Here is a 22,854-nt window from a genome sequence, read left to right on the forward strand (position 1 = left end):
TTTTAGATAGATTGGAAATTAACAGTTTAGTGATTGAATTGGACAGTGACTCAGAAAGTGAAAGTAACTAATGGAAACTTTCGAGATATGCGATAATGCTGTAAATTCCTGAGACAGAGTTATGAGAGTGGAAACAACTAAAGGTATGCACATAATTAATAGAACATAACTGTAGAAAATGGTATTGTAGAGCGTGAAAGAGTTTTGTAGATATGATAAATGTATTACACTGTGTATTATAGATACTGTTACAATAAAAAACGCGTCTAGAACTCTACCTCATGGGTGGTGTGCAAAAGGGTTCATATAATAAAACATCTCTAACCTACAAAGCTGTGTTCATAGTTGTAGGCTTAAGTCCTTCAATCATATACGCATTAGATATACTATAATGTTAAAATAAACTAAATATGTTTGATAACATTTTTCTTCAATTATCTTATTTAGATTAGAATTTTGTTGTATGTCAAAGCCAAAATGAACTAAAACTCAGAGCAGATGCGGCAACATTGCGACGCTTTGACGGCACAAATTTTGACTACGCATATACAAATGAACTTTGAATGGACTATAAATATATTAACTTTTAATTAATATACAGAGATATATTAAAAGAAATGTCAGTTTTTCTATGTCGAGTGAGGTACTGACAATAATTAATTTCGACAGTCATTTTACAATTACGAAAGGCACACTGCGATCCCCCCCGTATCATATTGTGGCGGGGGATCGTTTTCGACCTTCCCGATTAACCTCGAACGGCTTAATAATTTTCGCTCGGAAGGACCGCCGTCAAAGTACAACGGAAACGGTTTACTGCTCTATTGCGGTCTCTTTTCGGGGCCTGGCCCCAAAACCGCCCCCATTTTTATCGGGATATGTTTTGCAAACATTTTTTGTGTCTCCCCTCAATAATAGGACACCATCTTTGGGCGAGACAGACCGCATTGTTTGAGTGTACGAGGGTCAGTTGTTTTATGTTATTGCATCTCCAAATTGCAAACGATAGCATTTTTGCCAGGAAATCTGAATATATGTATTTATTACTATCAAAAATACCAATAAAGCACACCGATAAGAAACCGATTCTCGAAGTATTTTTTAAATCAATTTAGTAAAATCTTAGATATATTTGAGTACTAAAATAGTACTTTATATCAGTTTCAACATGAACACTATACGAGGGTCGCTATCTTATATATAAAAATGAATCGCAAAATATGTTCCTAAGCGCATAACTCAACAACGCCTGGACCAATTTGGCCAAATCTTTTTTTAAAATGTTCGTTGAAGTTCAGGGATGGTTTTTACGGCGAGAAAAATTAGAATTATTGCTGGAAAAACCCTAAAAATAGCCCTTTTTGTTTGAATTTGTTTCGTGTATCAGTTGACAATTCATCTGTCATCTGTCAAAAGTCATCTGTAACAGACAACTTTTTTTTTTAAATTTGATATGACTTGAACTCAAATCCTTTTAATCCGTACGAATTGTTTTATTTATTTAAAATTTTTTATTTGTTTAAAATTTAATTCAAATTTTAAATAAATAAAACAATTCGTACGGCTTAAAAGGATTTGAGTTCAAGTCATATCAAATTTAAAAAAAAAAGTTGTCTGTTACAGATGACTTTTGACAGATGACAGATGAATTGTCAAGTGATACACGAAACAAATTCGTATATCGTGTTTTGTGCAGAGTGTTTAGTTAGTTAGTGTTTGTTTAGTTCGTGATTAGTGAAAAAATAATTTATATTTGATATGCCTCCTATAAGACGAAGCAATTTAGGTAGAAGAACCAGAAATGCTATAAACCAAGCTAATTACCGATCTAATCGTACTGCACAAGAACGTGACGACGGAAATGAACGTGAAAGAATTCGGATATCACAAACGCGTGAAGCGCGAGCGCGACATTCAACTAATAATCGCGCAAGTTTGAATCCAGCTGCTTTCAGTTACGATGTGTCAATTGACTACAGTAACTACCAATGTGTTGTTATTGGTTCTATGAACTTGGTTTGCTCACACTGTAAGGCATTAAAATACAAAAACGATGCCAATGGATTGTGTTGCGCAAATGGTAAAGTGAAATTGATACAATTGGATCCACCACCAGAACCATTGTACTCATTGGTTTCAGGAATAGGAACAGATTCTATACACTTTTTGACACATATTCAACAATATAACAATTGCTTTCAAATGACTTCATTTGGGGCAACAAATGCAGTTCGGGAAAATTTTATGCCAACTTTCAAGGTATGTATTATAGCAGTTACTCATAATTATTTTAGCGAACAAAATTTTCTGTCACCAAAGTTAAGATGTGTTACTAATCTTCAATTTCTTAATCATTACGAAATATATCACTTAGTCATCATATTATATGGTGATTCAGTTTCAGTGACACTTTTATTATATTTTATATTTGATAGATATTAGTTAAAACTAAATATATACTTTTTAAGATCAAATATTATTTAAGTTTGATCATTGACAATCCATTAATTTATACCACACCATAATATTTTTTTTATTTACAGATACAAGGGCAAATATATCACAGAGCAGGTTCACTGTTACCAGTGTCAGATAGCGACAACAAATTCCTGCAAATTTATTTTATGGGCAATTCACCACAAGAAATTGATCTGCGTTGTGCACATAACAATTTAGTAAAAAGGTCTATTGTAGAACAATTACAAACTTTATTTCATCAACACAATCAATTGATTATATTGTTTAAAACTGCCCTGGATCTGATGCCATCCGATAATCACAAAATTGTAATCAGAGCTGATAAAACATCTGCAGGTCAACATACAAGACGTTTTAATGCACCAACTATTGATGAAGTTGCTATCGTTGTAGTTGGAGAAAACTTGGAATCCCGTGATATTGTTTTACATCGTCGGAATTTTCAATTACAACCTATAAAGGAAACACACCGCTCATATGATGCACTGCAATATCCCATTATATTTTGGCAAGGTGAAGATGGCTACGATTTATCAATAAAAATGATAAATCCCATTACAGGTAACTAAAATATTAGTTTAGCTATGGCGATAATATCTCAGTCACTATATTATGTATTTTAATTTTATATTTGAATGTTATTAAAACAAAATCTGTTTACAGGTTCTGAAACCAACAAAAAAGTCAGTTCAATGAACTATTATTCATACCGCCTAATGATTCGGGAAAATGCAGATAATCACATATTGAAATGTCGGCGATTATATCACAAATATGTTGATGACATGTATGTTAAAATTGAAACGGAGAGATTAACATTCATCAGGTTGAATCAAACCAAACTCCGATCTGAAGAGTATATTCACCTTCGAGATGCGATTAATACTGATGGAAATGCACAGAATGTCGGTCGGATGACTATTCTTCCAGCAACATACATCGGAAGCCCTCGGCATATGCACGAATATGCTCAAGATGCCATGTCGTATGTTCGTCATTATGGTACAGCAGATTTGTTCATCACATTTACATGCAATCCGCAATGGATAGAAATTAAGCAGGAGTTATTACCTGGGAAATCATCCATTGATCGTCATGATATTACAGCCAGAGTCTTTAGACAAAAGTTGAAATCTTTAATGAATTTCATCGTAAAACATAATGTGTTTGGTGAGACACGCTGCTGGATGTATTCTGTGGAGTGGCAGAAACGAGGATTGCCACATGCACACATTTTGATTTGGTTGGTTGAAAAGATAAGGCCAAATGAAGTTGATGCAGTGATATCAGCTGAAATCCCTAATGTACAAGTAGATCCTGGATTGCATGAGGTAGTTATCAAAAACATGATACATGGTCCCTGTGGAACTCTTAATCAAAATTCACCGTGTATGATGGATGGTAAATGTTCAAAACGATATCCACGGACATTAATATCGGAAACAATTACTGGTAATGACGGTTATCCATTGTATCGTCGCAGATCGACAGCAGACAATGGAAAATCAACAATTGTCAAATTAAATTAACAAGATATTGAAATAGATAATCGTTAGATTGTTCCATATTCACCCATTTTATCAAAGACATTCAAAGCACACATCAACGTTGAATCTTGCCATTCAGTGAAATCGATTAAATACATTTGCAAATATGTAACCAAAGGGAGTGATATGGCTGTGATTGGAATTGGTGCAGAGAATTCTAATGATGAAGTTACCCAATACCAAATGGGCCGCTATGTCAGTAGTAATGAAGCAGTTTGGCGAATATTTTCTTTTCCTATTCATGAGAGACACCCTTCTGTTGTTCACTTAGCTGTGCATTTAGAAAATGGACAAAGAGTGTATTTTACAGCACAGAACGCAGTACAAAGAGCTGCTCAGCCACCATCTACTACATTAACCAGTTTTTTTGAGACATGCCAGAACGATGATTTCGCACAAACATTGCTATATTCTGAAATGCCAAAATATTATACCTGGAATCAATCCTCAAGGAGATTTATACGACGGAAACAAGGAAAACCAGTTCCAGGATATACAGATGTATATTCCACCGATGCGATTGGCCGGATTTATTCAGTACATCCAAGCAATGATGAATGTTTTTATTTACGACTGCTATTAGTCAATGTACGTGGCCCAACATCATTCCAACAGTTACGAACTGTTGATGGTGAATTGTGTGGATCCTACAGAGAAGCCTGTCAACGTTTGCAATTGCTTGAAAATGACGCTCATTGGGATCAAACTCTCAATGATGCTGTAATATCATCACACACTCATCAAATACGAACATTGTTTTCTATAATCATATCTACATGCTTCCCATCAAACCCAATTGATTTGTGGATGAAGTACAAAGATTATATGTGTGATGATATTTTGTATCAAATACGGAATAGAATGGGAAATCCAAATATACAAATCAGTGAAGAAATTTACAATGAAGCATTGATTTCAATTGAGGACATGTGCTTGATAAGGTCAAACAAACTATTAATTCAATTAGGCCTGATCGCGCCCAATCGTCCAATGCATGACGCTTTTAACCAAGAGTTGCATCGAGAAAGACTGTATGATCTCAACGCTTTGAAAGAATAAATTCAAACAAATCTTCCACTGTTAAATGAACAACAGAAGTATGTATTTGAAACTCTTATGAAAGTAACAAATGATGAAACTGGAGGGATTTATTTCTTAGATGCACCTGGTGGTACAGGAAAAACTTTTTTTATTTCATTAATATTAGCAACAATTCGCTCACAAAATAAAATTGCACTTGCACTCGCTTCGTCGGGAATCGCAGCAACTTTGCTTGAAGGCGGTCGAACAGCCCATTCAGCACTAAAATTGCCATTAAATATGCAAAGCAATGAAACTCCAACCTGCAACGTTTCGAAGAACTCTGCAATGGCAAAGGTTTTGCAGCAATGTAAATTGATTGTTTGGGATGAATGCACGATGGCACATAAAAAATCTTTGGAGGCTTTAGACAGAACCTTAAAAGATCTACGTAGCAATAATAACCGATTTGGTGGTGCAATGATTTTATTAGCAGGAGATTTTCGTCAAACATTGCCAGTGATTCCACGATCAACGCCAGCTGATGAACTCAATGCATGTCTAAAGTCCTCCAATTTGTGGAAACATGTTAAAGTACTTCATTTAAGCAAGAATATGCGTGTCGAGTTGCAAAATTACCAATCTGGAAACATATTCTCTAAACAACTCATTGACATTGGTAATGGCAAATTTCCTATAGACATGTTGACGGCTTGCTTTTGCTATGACTATAAACAAGTCCCAGGGGCAATCATTAAGTGTTTGTGGTATTAATCTAGAAAACCCATGTTTCTCACATGGTCAATTGTATGTTGCCTGTTCCCGTGTTGGAAAACCATCAGATTTGTTTATCTATGCGCCAGGTAATCAAACAAAAAACATCGTATACCACAAAGCAATATAATGATAATAATAATAATAATTATGATTCACATGATTAACAATAAAGCGATTACTTACTTTTCAATCCTTATATATGTTTTATTTAATTATTTTTTATTCACAACGCCCTATCACCAGGGTGATGGTTCTGTTCAGGAGAATTTTTTAAAATACGTAGGCACAAAAACTGCCACATTACAAATCTTTTTGACAGGACGAAGTCTGTCGGGTCAGCTAGTTATTTATATTTCGGAAAAAAAAACCAAAATAGTTAAGCTGCGAATATATTTTTATTATTTTTCAAAGTACTCGCCACGATGATCGATATACTTTTGCATACGCTTAAACCAATTTTCAATGCATTTATTCCATTCCGAATGAGGTATCTTCAAAACTCGATTGATGATTTTTGAACTCTTCAATAGCTTTTTCGGGCGATGAAAATCGTTATATATAGTCTCTTGTTTGAGCCGATGTGTGTGAGCTCGCATTGTCATGATGAACAATCCGGCGTCTCTTGTTTGTTTTCCTTAATTCACCGAAGACTTCTGGCAAACAGATGGTTGTGTACCAACCAGAATTTACTGTTCTACGATCTTCTAGAGGCACTGTTGCAATATGACCAGTTTTCCCGAAGAAACAGTCCACCATTTTCTTTGAAGTGTTTCGTGCGCGAATCACTTTTGTTGGATTTGGTTCATCTCGGGACACCCATACAGTCGACTGCTGGTTACTTTCTGGCTCATACGAATATATCCATGACTCGTCACCTGTCACGATTCTATAACCGTCTTTCGAAGCATCGCTATTGAATTTCTTAAGCATTCCTTTGTACCAATCGACACGGGCCTTTTTTTGAGGGATTGTCAAATTGTATGGAATCCAATGCAAACACTTTCGCACAGCTGAGTATTCATGTAAAATCGCATATATGTTTGTAGAATTAATGCTTAGGGATGCCTGAATATCACAATAGGTGACATGACGATCTTGCTTAATTATTTCGCACACAGCATCGATGTTTTCTGGCACAACAGCCGATTTTGACGATCTTTACGAAACTCGTCGACAGCGAACTACGACCACGATTGAATTCACTAAGCCAGCAATAAACGGTGGTTTTTGATGGAGCTTCATCGCCAAAAGTCAAATTAAGTTCATTGATTAAGCACTTTTTTTGTGTTAATTCACGTCGAAAATCGTAAAAAATCATCGAACGAAAATGTTCACGATTGACTTCCATTTTTTGCCGAGACGAAACTTTCAACTAAATATAAAATAAACAAATAGCATCCGTGCGATTGAGTACGTACATCATCAAAAATGTCAAACTTTACAATGGAACCGTCAGATAGGCTCACATGACAACACAATAAGAAATATAAATAGTGACTTTCTTATATACTATTTCAATAAACATATTTCTTTTGCTGAGTTATAATAATATTAGATTATCAAAATATGAAAGTTAGCTGATATTTTTTGTATTTCCTTCCCATTCTGTAAAGTAACTTGCATTGCTTCTTCTATGCGGATTTCGTTATTTTTTATGAAGACCAATAGTAATGACACACCAATTGTAAGTAGCATTGCTCCTCCATCCTTTTACGACCTGGGGCAAAAGCATCTTTGCAGACTTCCTCACCTAAGTATATAGGAAATGTTCAAAAAGATTGTTCTAAGGTCATAACTTCTCTATCATATTATCTAAAATAGGTCACATCAATCATTTCACTCCGAAGTCCAATCGACAGTCATCCGAGTGGACTGCACACGATGAAACCGCTCCAAAGCGTGGGAAAACACAACAACCGGCTGGTAAATTTATGGAGCCTGTATTTTGGGATGCACATGGAATAAATTTCATTGACTACCTTGAAAAAGGAAGAACCATCAACAGTGAATATTACATAGCATTTTGGCGGTATTGGAAGGAAGAAATCGCCGAAAAACGGCCGCATGTGAAGAAAAAGAAAGTGCTGCTTCAACATGGCAAAGCACCATGTCACAAGTAAGTGCAAACGATGGCAAAAATCCATTGAATTGAACTTCAGATTGCTTCCTCATCCACCGTATGATACAAATCTGGCGCCAAGCGACTATTTCCTGTTCTCAGATCTCAAAAGAATGCTTGCTGGGAAGAAATTTTCGTCGAATGAAGAGGTGATCGCCCAAACTGAGGGTTATTTTGAAGCAAAGAACAAATCGTACTACAAAACTGGTACCGAAAAGTTGGAGGGTCGCTATAATCAGAGTATCAACCCTTGAAGGGAATTATGTTGAATAAAAAAACTAATTTTGCCAAAAAAATATGTTTTACTATGGTAGGCCGGGGACTTTTCAATTGATCTGTTAATGCTTGTCGCTACACAACTAACGAAGAATTGCACAATGACCTCAAAATCAAATGGATTCATGAAGTTATCCAAGAGTTTGCCTTAAGGCATAAAATAAAGTTACTAAATCACAGCAAGGTGGAAACAATACAGCTATTAGACTAGGGTTAAACAGACCACACGATCTTGTATAGTGTATAAGTGTTATGTTAACTTTAGTAGTCTAATTTAATTTTGATACAATTTAAGATGTAATTGCTTGAATTTTAGACAATAAAATAAATGTTCTCAATTATTATGTTTGCTATATAGGGAACTTATGTAACTAATTCAACATATTAAGTAATTATTATTAAATGCCCAGAAGGAACTTATCTGAAATAAACAGCCTTAAAGATCAACTAACCACTCAGCCATAAAATAATGTTAACAACAAACTAAAGTGCTGCTTCACCATGGCAACGCACCGTATCAAAAGTAAATGAAAACGATGGCAAAAATCCATGAATTGGGCTTCAGATTGCTGCCTCATCCACCGTATTATCCAGATCTGGCGCCAAGCGTCTATTTCCCGTTCTCAGATCTCAGAAGAATGCTCGCTGGGAAGAAATTTTCGAGACGTGATCGCCGAAATTGAGGGTTATTTTGAAGCAATCAGTGTATGAACCATTGAAGGGAATTATGTTGAATAAAAAAACTAATTTTGCCTAAAAAATATGTTTTGCTTTGGTAGGCCGGGGACTTTTCAATTGATGTGTTAATGCTTGTCGCTACACAACTAACGAAGAATTGCACAATGACCTCAAAGTCAAATGGATTCATGATGTTATCCAAGAGTTTGCCTTAAGGCATAAAATAAAGTTACTAAACCACAGCAAGGTGGAAACAGTACAGCTATTAGACTAGGGTTAAACAAACCACACAATCTTGTATAAGTGTTATGTTAACTTTGGTAGTCTAATTTAATTTTGATATAATGTAAGATGTAATTGCTTGAATTATAGATAATAAAATAAATGTTCTCAATAATTATGTTTGCTATATAGCGACATTATGTAACTAATTCAACATACTAAGTAATTATTATTAAATGCCCAGAAGGAATGTATCTGAAATAAACAGCCTTAAAGATCAACTGTGCTGTTTCGATAGACACGTATTCGAAATAAAACAAAAATAAATCCTGGGCGTTAAAAATTGTATTAATTCGCCGTACCGTAACCTTTGTTCCGTATTGCCATCGTCTCGCCTTGGCGTTTCCGTTGTAATTCTTCGATCCAGATAGATCAATAAATTTTAGATTATATTGTACTGCAAACCACTCTAAAATATTAAGTCTCTTGCACCAGCACTATATCACCATTGATTTGTGCCGGATCTTGTCTCGAGCCGAATTAAATCGAACTTCACTCCTGCATTCCAAATATATTTTCTTACTATTTCTAAATATTTAATGGGGCTATTCTTACTGTACGTGAGTTATTTATGATAACAGGTTAAGGAAAAGTGATTTAGGTTTTTTCGTTTTTTACAAAGCGACTTACGAGGCATATATATTATGTTTTATGTTTTGATTTTTCTAGTAAAACTATACCTCTGTCACTGTATCTACCAGATGTGTAGGTAATTCCGTTGCAGTTTCTTTTTTAATACTTTGAAAGAGCTAATAAAAAATACTGATAAATATATTTTTTAAATTTTTCCCAACGGTTACGTCTACTTCTTACAACCTCAGTCATCAGTCTCTTTGATGGCGTTTCCTTTAGGTCTTTGATTTAATCTTCATCTAGCTTTTCCCACTCATCTTGGATAGTATTTAATTGTTTAATTTTTTTATTTTTTTGCCAACATTTTTCAATAATATTCAAAACAGGAAAGGGCGTATAAAAATTGTATATTGTGTGTTAGAACTCATTGCAATTTCCACATATATGAAGAATATGCTGAAACTGATATCTCTATTACACTTAAGTCATTACTGAGGTTAAAATAATTTTTGAAATTACTATAAAAATAGGTTTTGAAACTTTGGTCATATAACTTCTGTCGCTAATTAAAAAATAAAAACTTAATTTTATAATAATTCACATTACATTTTCTGAATATTAAACATTATACCCATTTTTCTATGACTAGTATAGTTTATAAAGAGTATTATGTACTAAATGGAACTTAACGCAAGTCAGAAATGAATTGAATTTTTTTTCTATATATTAAAGTCTCCTTTTACCAAATAAGGGTTTATCTGGACTGGACTTGCAGTTTAACGTGGACTGCGAACCACGGTCCTCAGCATTAAGCTTACTAACTGGCGAGTTACCAACGTAGAAATCATCCCAGAAGACATACGGTCTTACCCATCCTGGTTACTGGCGTGACTGGGATCATTTTCCTTGTCGGATTTTGCACTCTTGCCTAGGACAATCGCAAATATTAAACAGTCACAAACATAAATTTACGACCATGTCTCAGCAGGATTCGAACCCGCAACTATCGCAACAGTAGGTGGACCATCTAGTCGCTTTTACTACTGCGCCAGCCAAGTCGGCAAATGAATTGAATTAAATTGATATGTTAAAATTGAAACACTATATATTTTAAATTTAATTATATGTTTCTATTAAAATATTTTAAACTTATATTGCCATATTGCTTTTTTTAATTTCAGTATACATTTTTTATTTTATTCAATTTAATTTCATCGAATATTTTTCTACCCCCATATAGTTTGATACATTAATATATGTTACTTTAGCTTTGCAAATATCAATCCATGTATTAGGTCTAGTCATTGATCCATCTTCTGAGCAGAATTTCGAACATATATCATTCAAAGCTTGCAACGTGTAGCCGAGCATTATTATTGCAAGAGACTTTGCGTTTATTGCTGGCTATTACTGGTCTTTTTGCAATAATAGGTCATTTAATTTGTTGTTTGTTGAATTGATGTCAGTAGATATCTGTAATAACAATTTCATTCGTTCTTAACAGCTCGTAACACACTATACCTTACTAATCCGAAAATATATACATCAAGATTTTATGGGCATGAATTCTTAATCACGGTGTCGTCGTATTTTGCTTTCCTAGACCAACTCATTACTTTTTGCGATTGTGATTGGCCTAATAGACCCATTTTGTATCGCAAGTCACAATATGCTACAGAGCTCTCTTCTTTTTTAACCAGCAAGTAATGATGTTAAAATAATAAAATAATTAGAAAATATTTTCTGTAACTTTCATTGGTAACAATTTTCCCTCCTATTTATCTTTCCCAACACCTGGACAAAGTCGATTCATCACTTGCGAGGCTGTTTGAAAATTTGTTTATATTTTGATCTGGGTTTGCCATATGCATTACTAATATTGAAGCATATTTTTCAAGTTCAAGTTCAAGCAAAAACTAGCAATTTTATCACACGAAAACGGATCTGCAATAGAGAACTAAAATTTCCTAGAGACTTATACAAAAGTCCTCCATTTAGATGGGAAATATTATAATTATTTCAACCTCAAATAAACATTTTTTAGAAACACGAAGATTCATCCCATGATCTAATTTTAAAATGTTTAACATCAATCATTTTCTTGGGTATAAATTAAGTTTCTTCAACATATCCTTGTATTGACTATAATTTAAACTAATATACATACTGCACGATGACTTAAAAGAAAGTTTATATTAACTGCATTGAAAGCAGAATTTAAAAATATCTAGCAAAAAATTGCTCGTGAATATATATACTCCGTTGGAAATTCGTTCCTTCAGAATGATGATCTCTAAACACTCATACTCACAGCACCCATTTAATGTGATGGATGTCGTTTCACGACAGAAGTTTTCTTTCAAATACTCCAAGGACGTTAATTTAATTACATAAACTTTATACAAACAATTTAGAATAATACCTACCTAATCCTATTTATCTATTTACAATATTATTTTGACTAATACCAAACAAATTATATTTGTTTTGTTCGTAATTTAATTTTGTGTATATGTGACAAAATTAGATTATTACTATTGTATTGTTTGGGCTCGGCACCGACTTCAAACTGATCAGTTGGTAGTAGTTAAAATAATATTGTAAATAGATAAATATATTTACGTAGGTATTAAGCTAAATTGTGTGTATATAGTAGAATATAAAATACGTGTAGTAGGTAGATTAAATAAGGTTTTTGTTTACTTTTATTTAGTTATTACAACGATTACTATGTACATATTTTATTTAAAAAACTTTTTTTGTGTTAAAAATCCAGGTTAGTTTATTTTTTATTTTTAGTGAGATCTTTATTCATTTGTTGAAGTCGGGTAAATTTTTTTTGTTAAACATATTTTGTATTAGAACAGTCGTCCACAAGTTGCAAGAGTTTTGGAGTCTAGAAAATGATGGAAAACATATTGACGACTATATATTTTACTGTTTTTTCTCACTATATGCCTTTTTGATGTGAAAATATGATCTGAATACATGTAAGTACATTTTTTATATTTTTCTCTTCACAGCTTGCTTGTTCACATTTTTTAAATATATTTTAAATTCTCCATTTTACCAACGAGGATTTATCTGAACTAGACCACGGTCCTCGGCATTAAGCCTACCGACTGGCGAGTGACCAACTTAGAAATCATCCCAGAAGTCATCCGGTTTTACCCAGCCTGGTTTCTGGCGTTACTGGGACCATTTTGCTTGTCGGATTTTGCACTCTTGCCTAAGGAGAATCACACAAATGTTAAACAATAACAAACATAAATTTACGACCATACCCCAGCAGCATTAGAACCCGCGACTATCGCAACAGCAGGAGGACCGTTCTGTCGTCTTTACCACTACGCCAACCAAGCCGAGAATATCCTGATTTGTATATTTTGTTAATTTTCGACCCCTTTAGCACAATATTTTTGAAAAATAGTGTATTATAAGGTTTCGCATAAAGGACTAATATATTTTATTCATACGCAACAACGCACGCTTGTTTAAAAACGACAATATTTATTTAAAAGTTATATTGAACAACTTTATATAACGTCAAATAAAGCGAAACCAGTTGGAGGCACAAAAATCATTCGGCGCATTTAATAACACGGGGGTTTATTAAAAAGGTTGTAATTAAATGTTCGTCTGACTGTTAAATAATTCGGCGTGTGCGAAACGGTCCCGGTCCCGATGATTAAATTAAATTTTTTAAGAGATTTTTTCTTTCGTTCCGTCTCGCTCATTCTGCCGCCGAAAAAACCGAACCGGAGATATGTGCAATACGTCGAGCTCTATTTATAATCGAAAATTAGTGCTAATTGAATTTTTGCCTGGGAAAGCACAAAAACCGTTTCACTTCTTTTTTTTGGGTGTACGATATTCCCGAAATTGGTTTATGTAAATTGGATAATTCGGTGGTAAATTGAAAGTGTGAAAAAATGGACTTTAATTTTTTCCGTTATTGTCAGTTTTAACGAACTAATCGAATTAAAAATTACCTCAGGTTGGGTTTGTTGTAAAATTGATGAGAGTTTTAAATAAATTTTGTTGTTTGTATTAAATAATTTAATAAATTTTAATATAGCAACAATTAATGTCGCTTTTTGACATCTTTATTATAACAAATTATTATTTATTTTTATATAACGTTGTTTAAGTAAAACTTTTATAAAATTTATATTAGGAGATACATTATATACAATATACATTTTCATATGATATTTTAAAATGAGTTTTTTAGACGAAATAAAATGAACAATTTTACATTAATTTATGCATCTTAACTAAATGACCTCATTTCTAATGTGATCTCAGAGAGAGGTATTCATCTTACATTAGATTATGCTTTTACAATCTTAATTTACATATTAATTTATTACTAGTGTCCTGTTGTACTTACATCAATGAACAAGCAAGGTGAGTTCAGGATTAGTATACCATTATTTATATCCCAAATTAAAAATAAGACTAAACTGCTTAAGACAAAGTTAATTAATAAGAATACAGTTATACACTATACAACCTCCTGGTGGCTAGATTCGCTTCAATCTTCTGATTTTCCACGGTATTGTTTCCACGTAAATTAATTTAATTTCAAGGTCATCGTATATATCCCTCTTAGTTACGTAGCTATAAGCATTGGTAATTAATTATAGAACTTTGTTTTGTGTGCAAATTAAAATCAAGTTGAGAGTATATTCGACTAACCAGTACATTTTTTTGACTCTGAGTCGAATTTGCTCTGATTTTTGTCTAACACGATGTTTCCCATTTAAACTGCCATCGAAATCGATGCCGAGATATTTAGCTGATTCTACTTGAGGAATCGGGCATTCGTGAACTGATATAATTAGGATTTTGTCATTTCGCCGCAATGTAAAATTAACATAGACAGATTTGAAGCTATTAAGCTGTATCTAGTCTATAGTCCATTTGTAGATTTTGTTGACTGCCACTTATACTTTTTCTAAGCAACGCTAAATACGTTTTCATCGTCGGAAAATGTTCCAAATATTGTTTCTTTTATTGTTGGGATATCAGTAATGTAGAGCCATTTGACCAAAGTGTCGAATTTTGATCATAACTGTAATATATCCTCTGTTCCACACTTACACCATCTTCAAAAGCAATCAAAGACGCCAGCTTCTTAAACTTTATTTGCGGTAACTGAATCTTCTTTTGATTAACAATGGACAGCGACTTTTCAGTGTTCTATATTTAAGTCATAATTAATACTTATAGCTTATAGCTTATAACTAAACCATATGACTCTGCAATACATTATTTCGTTCTCTCTAAGCGATGAATCTCAATTTCATTTTGAGGGTTTCGTAAATATGTTCGACTATCACGAATTTGGGTTAAATTTTGAACTAGAGGAATCACTGTAGCAAACTTCTTCGAATATAAGGCTGGTAAAGCTGGAATTGTTACTGTTAGGAACATTGGTTCTTCTATCTGAAGTGCATGATAATAATATGGGTGATACATGTTTTCAATAAGTAAATATAAATTAAATTATTGAATTGTTGGGATATTTCCTCGATCAGTTAATTTGCACCATAATTTGGAGTTACTTGTAGGGAAATATAATTTGTGTTATTCAAGCTATGATATTTGAGATGCACAAAGTTAAAAATTAAGTTAAAATTTAATAAACAATCGATAAAAAGATTAAGATTATAGAGATATAGTTGAAGAATAGCATACTGATGTAGTACTTACAGCAAAATATTTATTGAGAAGTAAATTTCCTCACTAAATCGCTGAATCGAAATTGATAATTGCCTGTATAGAATAGTGAGGTTATAGAGGTTATAGAAGATTATAGAGATATAGTTGAAGAATAGCATATTTATGTGGTACTAACAGCAAAATATTGATTGAGAAGTAAATTTCCTCACTGAATCGCTGAATCGAAATTGATAATTGATTGTATAGAATAGTAAGGTTTTTTCTTGGTTGCAATTGCTTCCTGAAATCTGTAAAATATTTTCTAATGGAAATTCTCAAGTAAAAAATCTCGAACACAATATATAATCAAGTCATAACAATTTAATGACTAAAGCATTAAGATAACAGCTTCTCGTTCTTTCTCTCTACTATTTAGAAGTAATCTATGTAGTAGTAGTGTTGATGTAAATAAGAGGTTGGATCAACCTTGGTCAGGAAGAGATGAAAATTGTATGATTACTTACTGCAAGATTAAGATATGCAAGAGGATCCATTAAAAACAAATTCTAGAGGTTATGCAATTAAAAATATTGCCTATAATTGCCTTGTCCGGTTTGCAGTCCATTTACCTTAGATATATTCAGCTGATTAATAATTGTAAATATTAGAGGCTTGCTTATATTTATATAACAGACAGTATATATATATTATTCGAAATATTTTCTGCAACTTTTTCTGTCCTTTTTGGCAACATGACAATACTATATCGAAAGAATGGTGTTGAATTTGTAGCGATTCAATCGTACAAGCTATGCAGTCGCAATTTGAACATACAGCAAACAAATGGTTCTATGTCTTTTTCGTACGCTGGATGTGGCAAAACTTCCCATTCAAACAGTGTAGCCTTCACAATTCTTCCAAAGTATGATCGAGTGTCGTCTTACTATAGGTTGCATCTTGGGTCTGTTACGGGCTATTGCTAGTCTTAGTTGTAACAAAGGGATGTTCAATTTATTCAAATGATGTCAGTAGACATCAACACTAAAGTTTTATTTATTTCAGCTCATAATACATTATACGTTTTTGATTTCACAATATGAACAACAAGACTTACAATACTTCGATGTGGATGGCTCTCCTGGACTAGCCCGTGACCTTTTGCATTTGCATTTATCATAGTAGATGTTTCTTCGTTAGTTACAATAGTCCACAGAAAATTGTATTTTTGCCAGGCAAGCAATGAATCCACGTCGGTTCGAAAAGACATTTAAGTCAGTTCATGTGATTTTCTTCTCCTCTCTTTTTAGTAATTCTATACTTCCTCTTCTTAGATCTTCCATTTTCCATCGCATTTGAATTTCTGGAAGCATCTGACTTATTAACTACTAATCCAACCTTTTTGTCCATCAATCCCTTCTTTGTTATTGGTATCAAAATCGCCCTTTTTAAATTTTTGAAACCAAAAGGCAGCCAGGCAGTTGACAGCAGATTTCTAGACATCAAGCAATAAAATTATTGAATGTCGAATAATAAAACTATTAATGTATGCTAATTATTCAGTATATACTCACATATAGAAATCGCTGATAATTAAACCTAAAAATAATTCACTTTATTCAAATATTTTCTGTCAATGAGTTTCTAACAAAACAACATAAAATTGTAGTTTTCTCTAAAGTTCAGCCAGCTTCAATAAAACTATTTCAATCATCTAATTCCTGGCTTTACAGACTGAACTCGACTTTTATAGGTAATTTCTCTTAATTCGACTTGACAATGGGAGGGTCGGTGCACCTCCCAAGTCTGGGAAAACGTCGAATAAGAACCGAATCTCTAATAGTGGCTACTGGCAGTGCCGGCATCATTCTCCGCTGAGCATTCGCCAAAATTACGACCAGACTATAGTTGCGGTCAGTCGTCGTTTCAGATTTGTGACCCAACGTCGTCGAGTGGCGCATACCTATAAGGCCTGGGTGTGTCCCTTCCAACGGCTAATCTATTACTCCGGAGTTAGTCGTGATTTAGCTAGTTGGAATTTTGTTGAGGGCATGTGAACGTATCAGGACTAGGCGTTAATAAAATTCCTGTTAAGGTCGGAACTCCGGTTAATTATGTTCTCGCTGTTAATCATCAAGGAATAAATGCTACAAATGGAGCAAAGGAATTTTTAATATATCTCTGTTTGTATGATTTATAACGTATTAGGTTCAGTATGTTTCGAAGACGAAAATTAAATTTAAAAAAAAGACGGTATATACATAAAAATAGTATAGGTCTATAAATTAATTTTAAAGAACTTTCAACAGGTAATATTACTGCATACTAAATATCATTGAAAACATTTATAACTAAAAATTAGTTTCTTGAAATAGTAGGCCGGCTAAAGGTCATTCATCGAATGCTGTGTGAACTTAATGGCAACCATGCTCCATCAATGTCAACATGTGAATACTGGTTTCGACGTTTAAAAAGCGGTAACTCTGATGAGACAAAGAGCATTCCGGGCTGGTAATAAAATAAGACACGGATTTGAAGGCATTATTCGATGATGATCCATGTAAAATGCAAGAAGGATATGCAGAATTGCTGGGAGTAATACAGGAAGTACTTTCTAATCACTTGAATATCATCAAAATATTTCATGGAGTTTGGATATTTTGTGTCCCTTAAATTAAATTCAAGATATATTGAGAGGGGTTTGTTCATATGTGAAATACTGTTTCAACTGTACTGTTCATATTATGAGCGGATAATACTTAATGTAATCGCTAATGGTGATAGCTATCGATTACGACTGATACATTTGGATAGAACACTATACCAAACTGTGCTCTTAGAGACAGAAAAATACTATTCTTCGGCATGGCAATACTTAATGACATATTACAAAACCGGTGAAAAAATAGGAAGTATTAAAATGTGAAGTGCTATCCTACCCGCCATATTCTTCATGCCTTACTCCTTCTGATTGCTAGTTGTTCCGACATATGAGGCGTGACCTGTCTGAGCAATGCTTCACCTGTTATAAAAATATGAAAGGATGGGTAAACTCATAAGTAGCTTCAAAAATTACATTGTTTTTCCGAGATAGATTCGGTAAATATCCAGAAAGATAGGAAAAAGTAGCCGATACCGATTACTTGTAATAAAATCATTGTATCTATTTTTCACAATATAGCTTTGCCCACCCGAGAGCATGCAACGTATAATTGCCCGTGTGAAAAACATGGTGTGTTCAAATCTAAGCCACAACAGGCATTCACACATTGGCCTTGTTTATTAATAGTCATTGCAAATGCCAATCTGATCGGAAATTGAATACGCTTAAATTGAATTAACACATCTATTATACCCACAATAGGTATTCGTGGTATTAATATATTTTCAACTCGAAACTTGCCATTTAAAATGGTGGCTTCGATAATATTTTTCATTCATTTTTTAATGACTAATCGCCAAGTACCGTTGCATAGCCGTTGAACTTATCTTATCAAGTGATAATAATTGATGTTGTCGAGCGGGATAAAAAATGATAAAATTATTAAAATGACTATTAAATAGCAGGACTTAGTGATAGAAAAGTCAAAATTTAGGGTTGTATGTATTTTTTAATACCACATAATAATTTAAAAAATTTAAAATTTAATCCAAAAAATAAAAAAAAATTGGGATGGACACCCCTTGTCACTTTTCATAAATATTTCAAAAAATAGATAGTAGCCGTTTCTCAGACCTACTGAATATGCATAAAAAATTTCTTAAGAATCGGTCAAGCCGTATAGGTACGAACAGTGTGACATGAGAATTTTATATATAAGATTATATTATATTGATTTTATGGAATGCTACTATAAGCTCCTTCATAAATTATGGATGCCATTTCCTAAGAATGGTTAAGAAGCCGAGTTACTAAATTTTTTTAAACCAATTTTCAATCAATAATGAACAACTTAATATACCTGCAGTCCTTTAGTTGATTATCTAAACTGCATTTTAAAGAGTGACCTAACTTTGATAGTTATTTATTTTGTATAGTTATTTCTATTCTGAATATAGATATATATTTCTCGATTGGAATATTGAAATATAAAATTGAAATCGTAATTTCATTCATATATTAAACACGACTAATTTTGACGAATATAAAATCTAGTATATCAACTTAATTTTTAATTACATGAAGTTCGAAAATGCATTAAACATGTTAAGCTATCCCACTTATATTGCAATGCGCTTATGATAATCAACGGTTCCTGGTGAATTTTTATAAACATTTTTCATTCTAGATTCGGAAAACCCAACAATTATATAACTGGTTGAACCGAAAATTTTGAAAATCGGTGTATTATGATTTGACTAATGGATTTTTCAACTAATACTAATTTAACGAAATAAATTTCAGTACTACATAAAGGGTTTTATGACTTTGGTTTTCAATACTGTTTCGTTATTGCTTAGTAAGCTGAAACGCTAAATTAAGGCGACCTTTACGTTCTTCCAAACAACTAAGTTAATTATTAAATAAACTAAGTTTAATAAGTGGATATATCACTATAGCATAAATATCTTATATGTTATAATATATTAGTTATATACCTGTTAAATTCGATGGTTTTAAACCGTCTCTGTGTAACAGTTTCTGTTTAGTATTGCTGAGATTTTCGGCACACAAAATAGTCATTATGAAACACACACATTAGCTTTAATTTCGACGATTTATAAAAGTTTATTATAATACCATTGATAAAAAATTGGCTGAAGGACCAAAAATATTGGTAGACAATGAACTATCTGAAACTGATCTACCAAAAACATAGCTTAGAGTGTCAAGAAACCTTCAGATAGCTTAATGTTAAAATTTGTAGAAAACGATAGAAAATATTTTGATTAATGTATATTGTATCAATTTCTCTCAATAAGTGACTTTTTTATGTAAAAATGACCATAACATTTCTTAATTAGTCTAAATGTTGTACAGATAGTCCTGAAATACATACAATATTATTCTTAGAATGATTTTAATAAAAGGTGCTATATTGTTGTCATGTTCATTTAACTTTTTATCTTACACCACACTAGGTTGGTGTTCCTCTAGAAATGAATGGTATAACTGCAAGACTATCTTCATATAGACAGCGAAATATAAGCTTCTTTGGATAACACTTACAATTGTAAGCTTAGTTTCAATCATATATAAACATTCCTATGTCGACAAATTCTCCCTACACACAATGTAGGCTATCAGTGACCAGAAATTTGATATATAACGAAGCATAAAGCGTTCAAAGGTGCTTCAATGCATTGTTTTTACAAGAGAATATCTTAAAACAGACTATAACCCATTAAATGGATACATTGAAAATAATCGTGTTTTGGAAACAAGGATTTGAATTCTTGCATGATAAAATAACTCTTATCTTTTTCAAATTTGAATTATTGTGTTTTAATATTCTGATACTTATATAATCTCCACACATTGGTAAAGGACCAAAAATATTGGTAGACAATGAACTGTCTGAAACTGATCTGCCAAAAACATAGCTTAGAGTGTCAAGGAATATATTATATTATATCTTACAATTATATATAAACATTCCTTGGTCGACAAATTTTCCTTCCACACTATGTAGGCTATCAGTGACCAGAAATACGATACATAACGAAACATAAAAGTGCTTCAATGAACTGTTTCTACAAAAAAATGTTTTAAAACAGACTATAACCCATTAAATGGATCTTTAGAAAAGAATCGTGATTTGGAAACAAGGATTTGAATTCTTGCATGATAAGAATAACTCTTGTCTTTTTCAAATTTGAATTATTGTATTGCAATATTCTGATACTTATATAATCTCCACACACTGGTAAAGCAAGTTCTCATATACAAATTCATTTTAAATCAAACCCGAATTTAGTAAAAGAAATTAACTTGATCTGATAAGGTATTCATAAACTGAGTTAAATTTTAATTTCATTACTGGGAATAATTTTCGTGGAAGGCAGATCATTTAATTTTCCTTTCTTGAAAATGTTTTCCGTTCTCTCTTACTGGCTGATAATATAATTGGGACCCGTAAAAATATAATGGGACCTTTTTAAATATCTTTTGAGGTTTTCGAATGGGCCTTATCTTAAATTACGTTATGGACCACAATGTAGAATCTGAATAAGATATTATCAATTAGACTTATATTAATATCCTAAGATAATTCAACGCAGGTGTCTCATAATTTTATTTTAGATGTACACTGTATGATATTAAGAAAAACATTATTTTGTTGTTTTTTTATAGTATTATTTTTCCAATAGATGGTTCTAACTAACTGCATATCGCGACTTACCAAGTGCCCTTTTAAAAATGTATACTAGATGACACTGGAAATTAACATTTTGATCTGAAAAACTTATTTGACAGATTTGTACATGAATATTTTGTTTGAATTCGCATCAAGGATTGACCTCAGTAAAGAGAAGATATGCTTATTCGATAAAACCGCCATAGCCAAGTGGCTAGAGATGTGAATATTGTTGACAGTTTTGATGTCATAATATCTAATTTAACATACTTTTGTTTTCGTTGATTCCGTTTCAGTAAGTTCGATAATAGAAATGTAGCGGTATATTTTGAAAGGCAAACTGCTAAATACATGGATATAATCATGGAAATGACCCAATCCTATCGGTTTTTAAGCACTATTTCTAACATCCACGAGCGAAACTTGAAAATACACAAACATCATTTAAACCAATTGGAAAAAGCCGAATAAAAAAAGCTGCATCTAAGGAAAATGCATCGAATTTCCATTATCTGTGATTCGTTTCTGAATTGCAAAAAATCGATCTATTTTTGAAGATCAATATTATCACCATTCTGACAGTTCAATTGAAAAGTCCCCGGCCTACCATAGTAAAATAAATTTTTTGGAAAAATTATTTTTTTTTATTCAATATAATTCCCTTCAAGGGTGATACACTGATTATAACGACTCTTCTGTTCGATACCATTTTTGTAGTATGATTTGTCCTCTGCTTCAAAATAGGCCTCAGTTTCATTCGACGAAAATATCTTCCCAGCGAGCACCCTTTTGAGATCTCAGAACAGGAAATAGTCGGTGGGGCCAGATCTGGAGAATATGTGGGATGAGGAAGTAATTCGAAGCTCAATTCATGGATGTTCTCCATCGTCTTCACTGACTTGTGACACGATGGACACTTGTCTTGGTGAAGCAGCACTTTCTTTTCTTCAAATGCGGCCGTAATAGTCGTTGTTGATTGTCCTTCCTATTTCCAGGTAGTCAATGAAAATTATTCCATACGCATCCCAAAATACAGACGCCATAAACTTGCCAGCCGACTGTTGCGCTCTCCCACTCCTTAGAGCGGGTTCATCGTGAGCAGTCTACTCAAATATCTGTCGATTGGACTTCGGAGTGAAAT

General features: G+C 33.0%; 1 protein-coding gene across 1 annotated transcript; it reads left to right on the top strand.

The window, feature by feature from the left end:
• Positions 1–1,630: 1,630 nt before the first annotated feature.
• Positions 1,631–4,039, top strand: LOC143200680 (uncharacterized). Its single transcript, XM_076411248.1, has 3 exons — positions 1,631–2,259; positions 2,544–3,039; positions 3,142–4,039. The coding sequence occupies exons 1-3, from the start codon at positions 1,759–1,761 to the stop codon at positions 4,005–4,007; spliced, it is 1,863 nt and encodes a 620-aa protein (XP_076267363.1). The 5' UTR covers positions 1,631–1,758; the 3' UTR covers positions 4,008–4,039.
• The last annotated feature ends 18,815 nt before the right edge of the window (positions 4,040–22,854 follow it).

The sequence above is a fragment of the Rhynchophorus ferrugineus genome, unplaced genomic scaffold (genome assembly GCF_030347505.1).
Source record: "Rhynchophorus ferrugineus isolate W39M unplaced genomic scaffold, kcgeb_rfMv2 rfM1, whole genome shotgun sequence".
Classification (NCBI taxonomy): Eukaryota; Metazoa; Arthropoda; class Insecta; order Coleoptera; family Curculionidae; genus Rhynchophorus; species Rhynchophorus ferrugineus.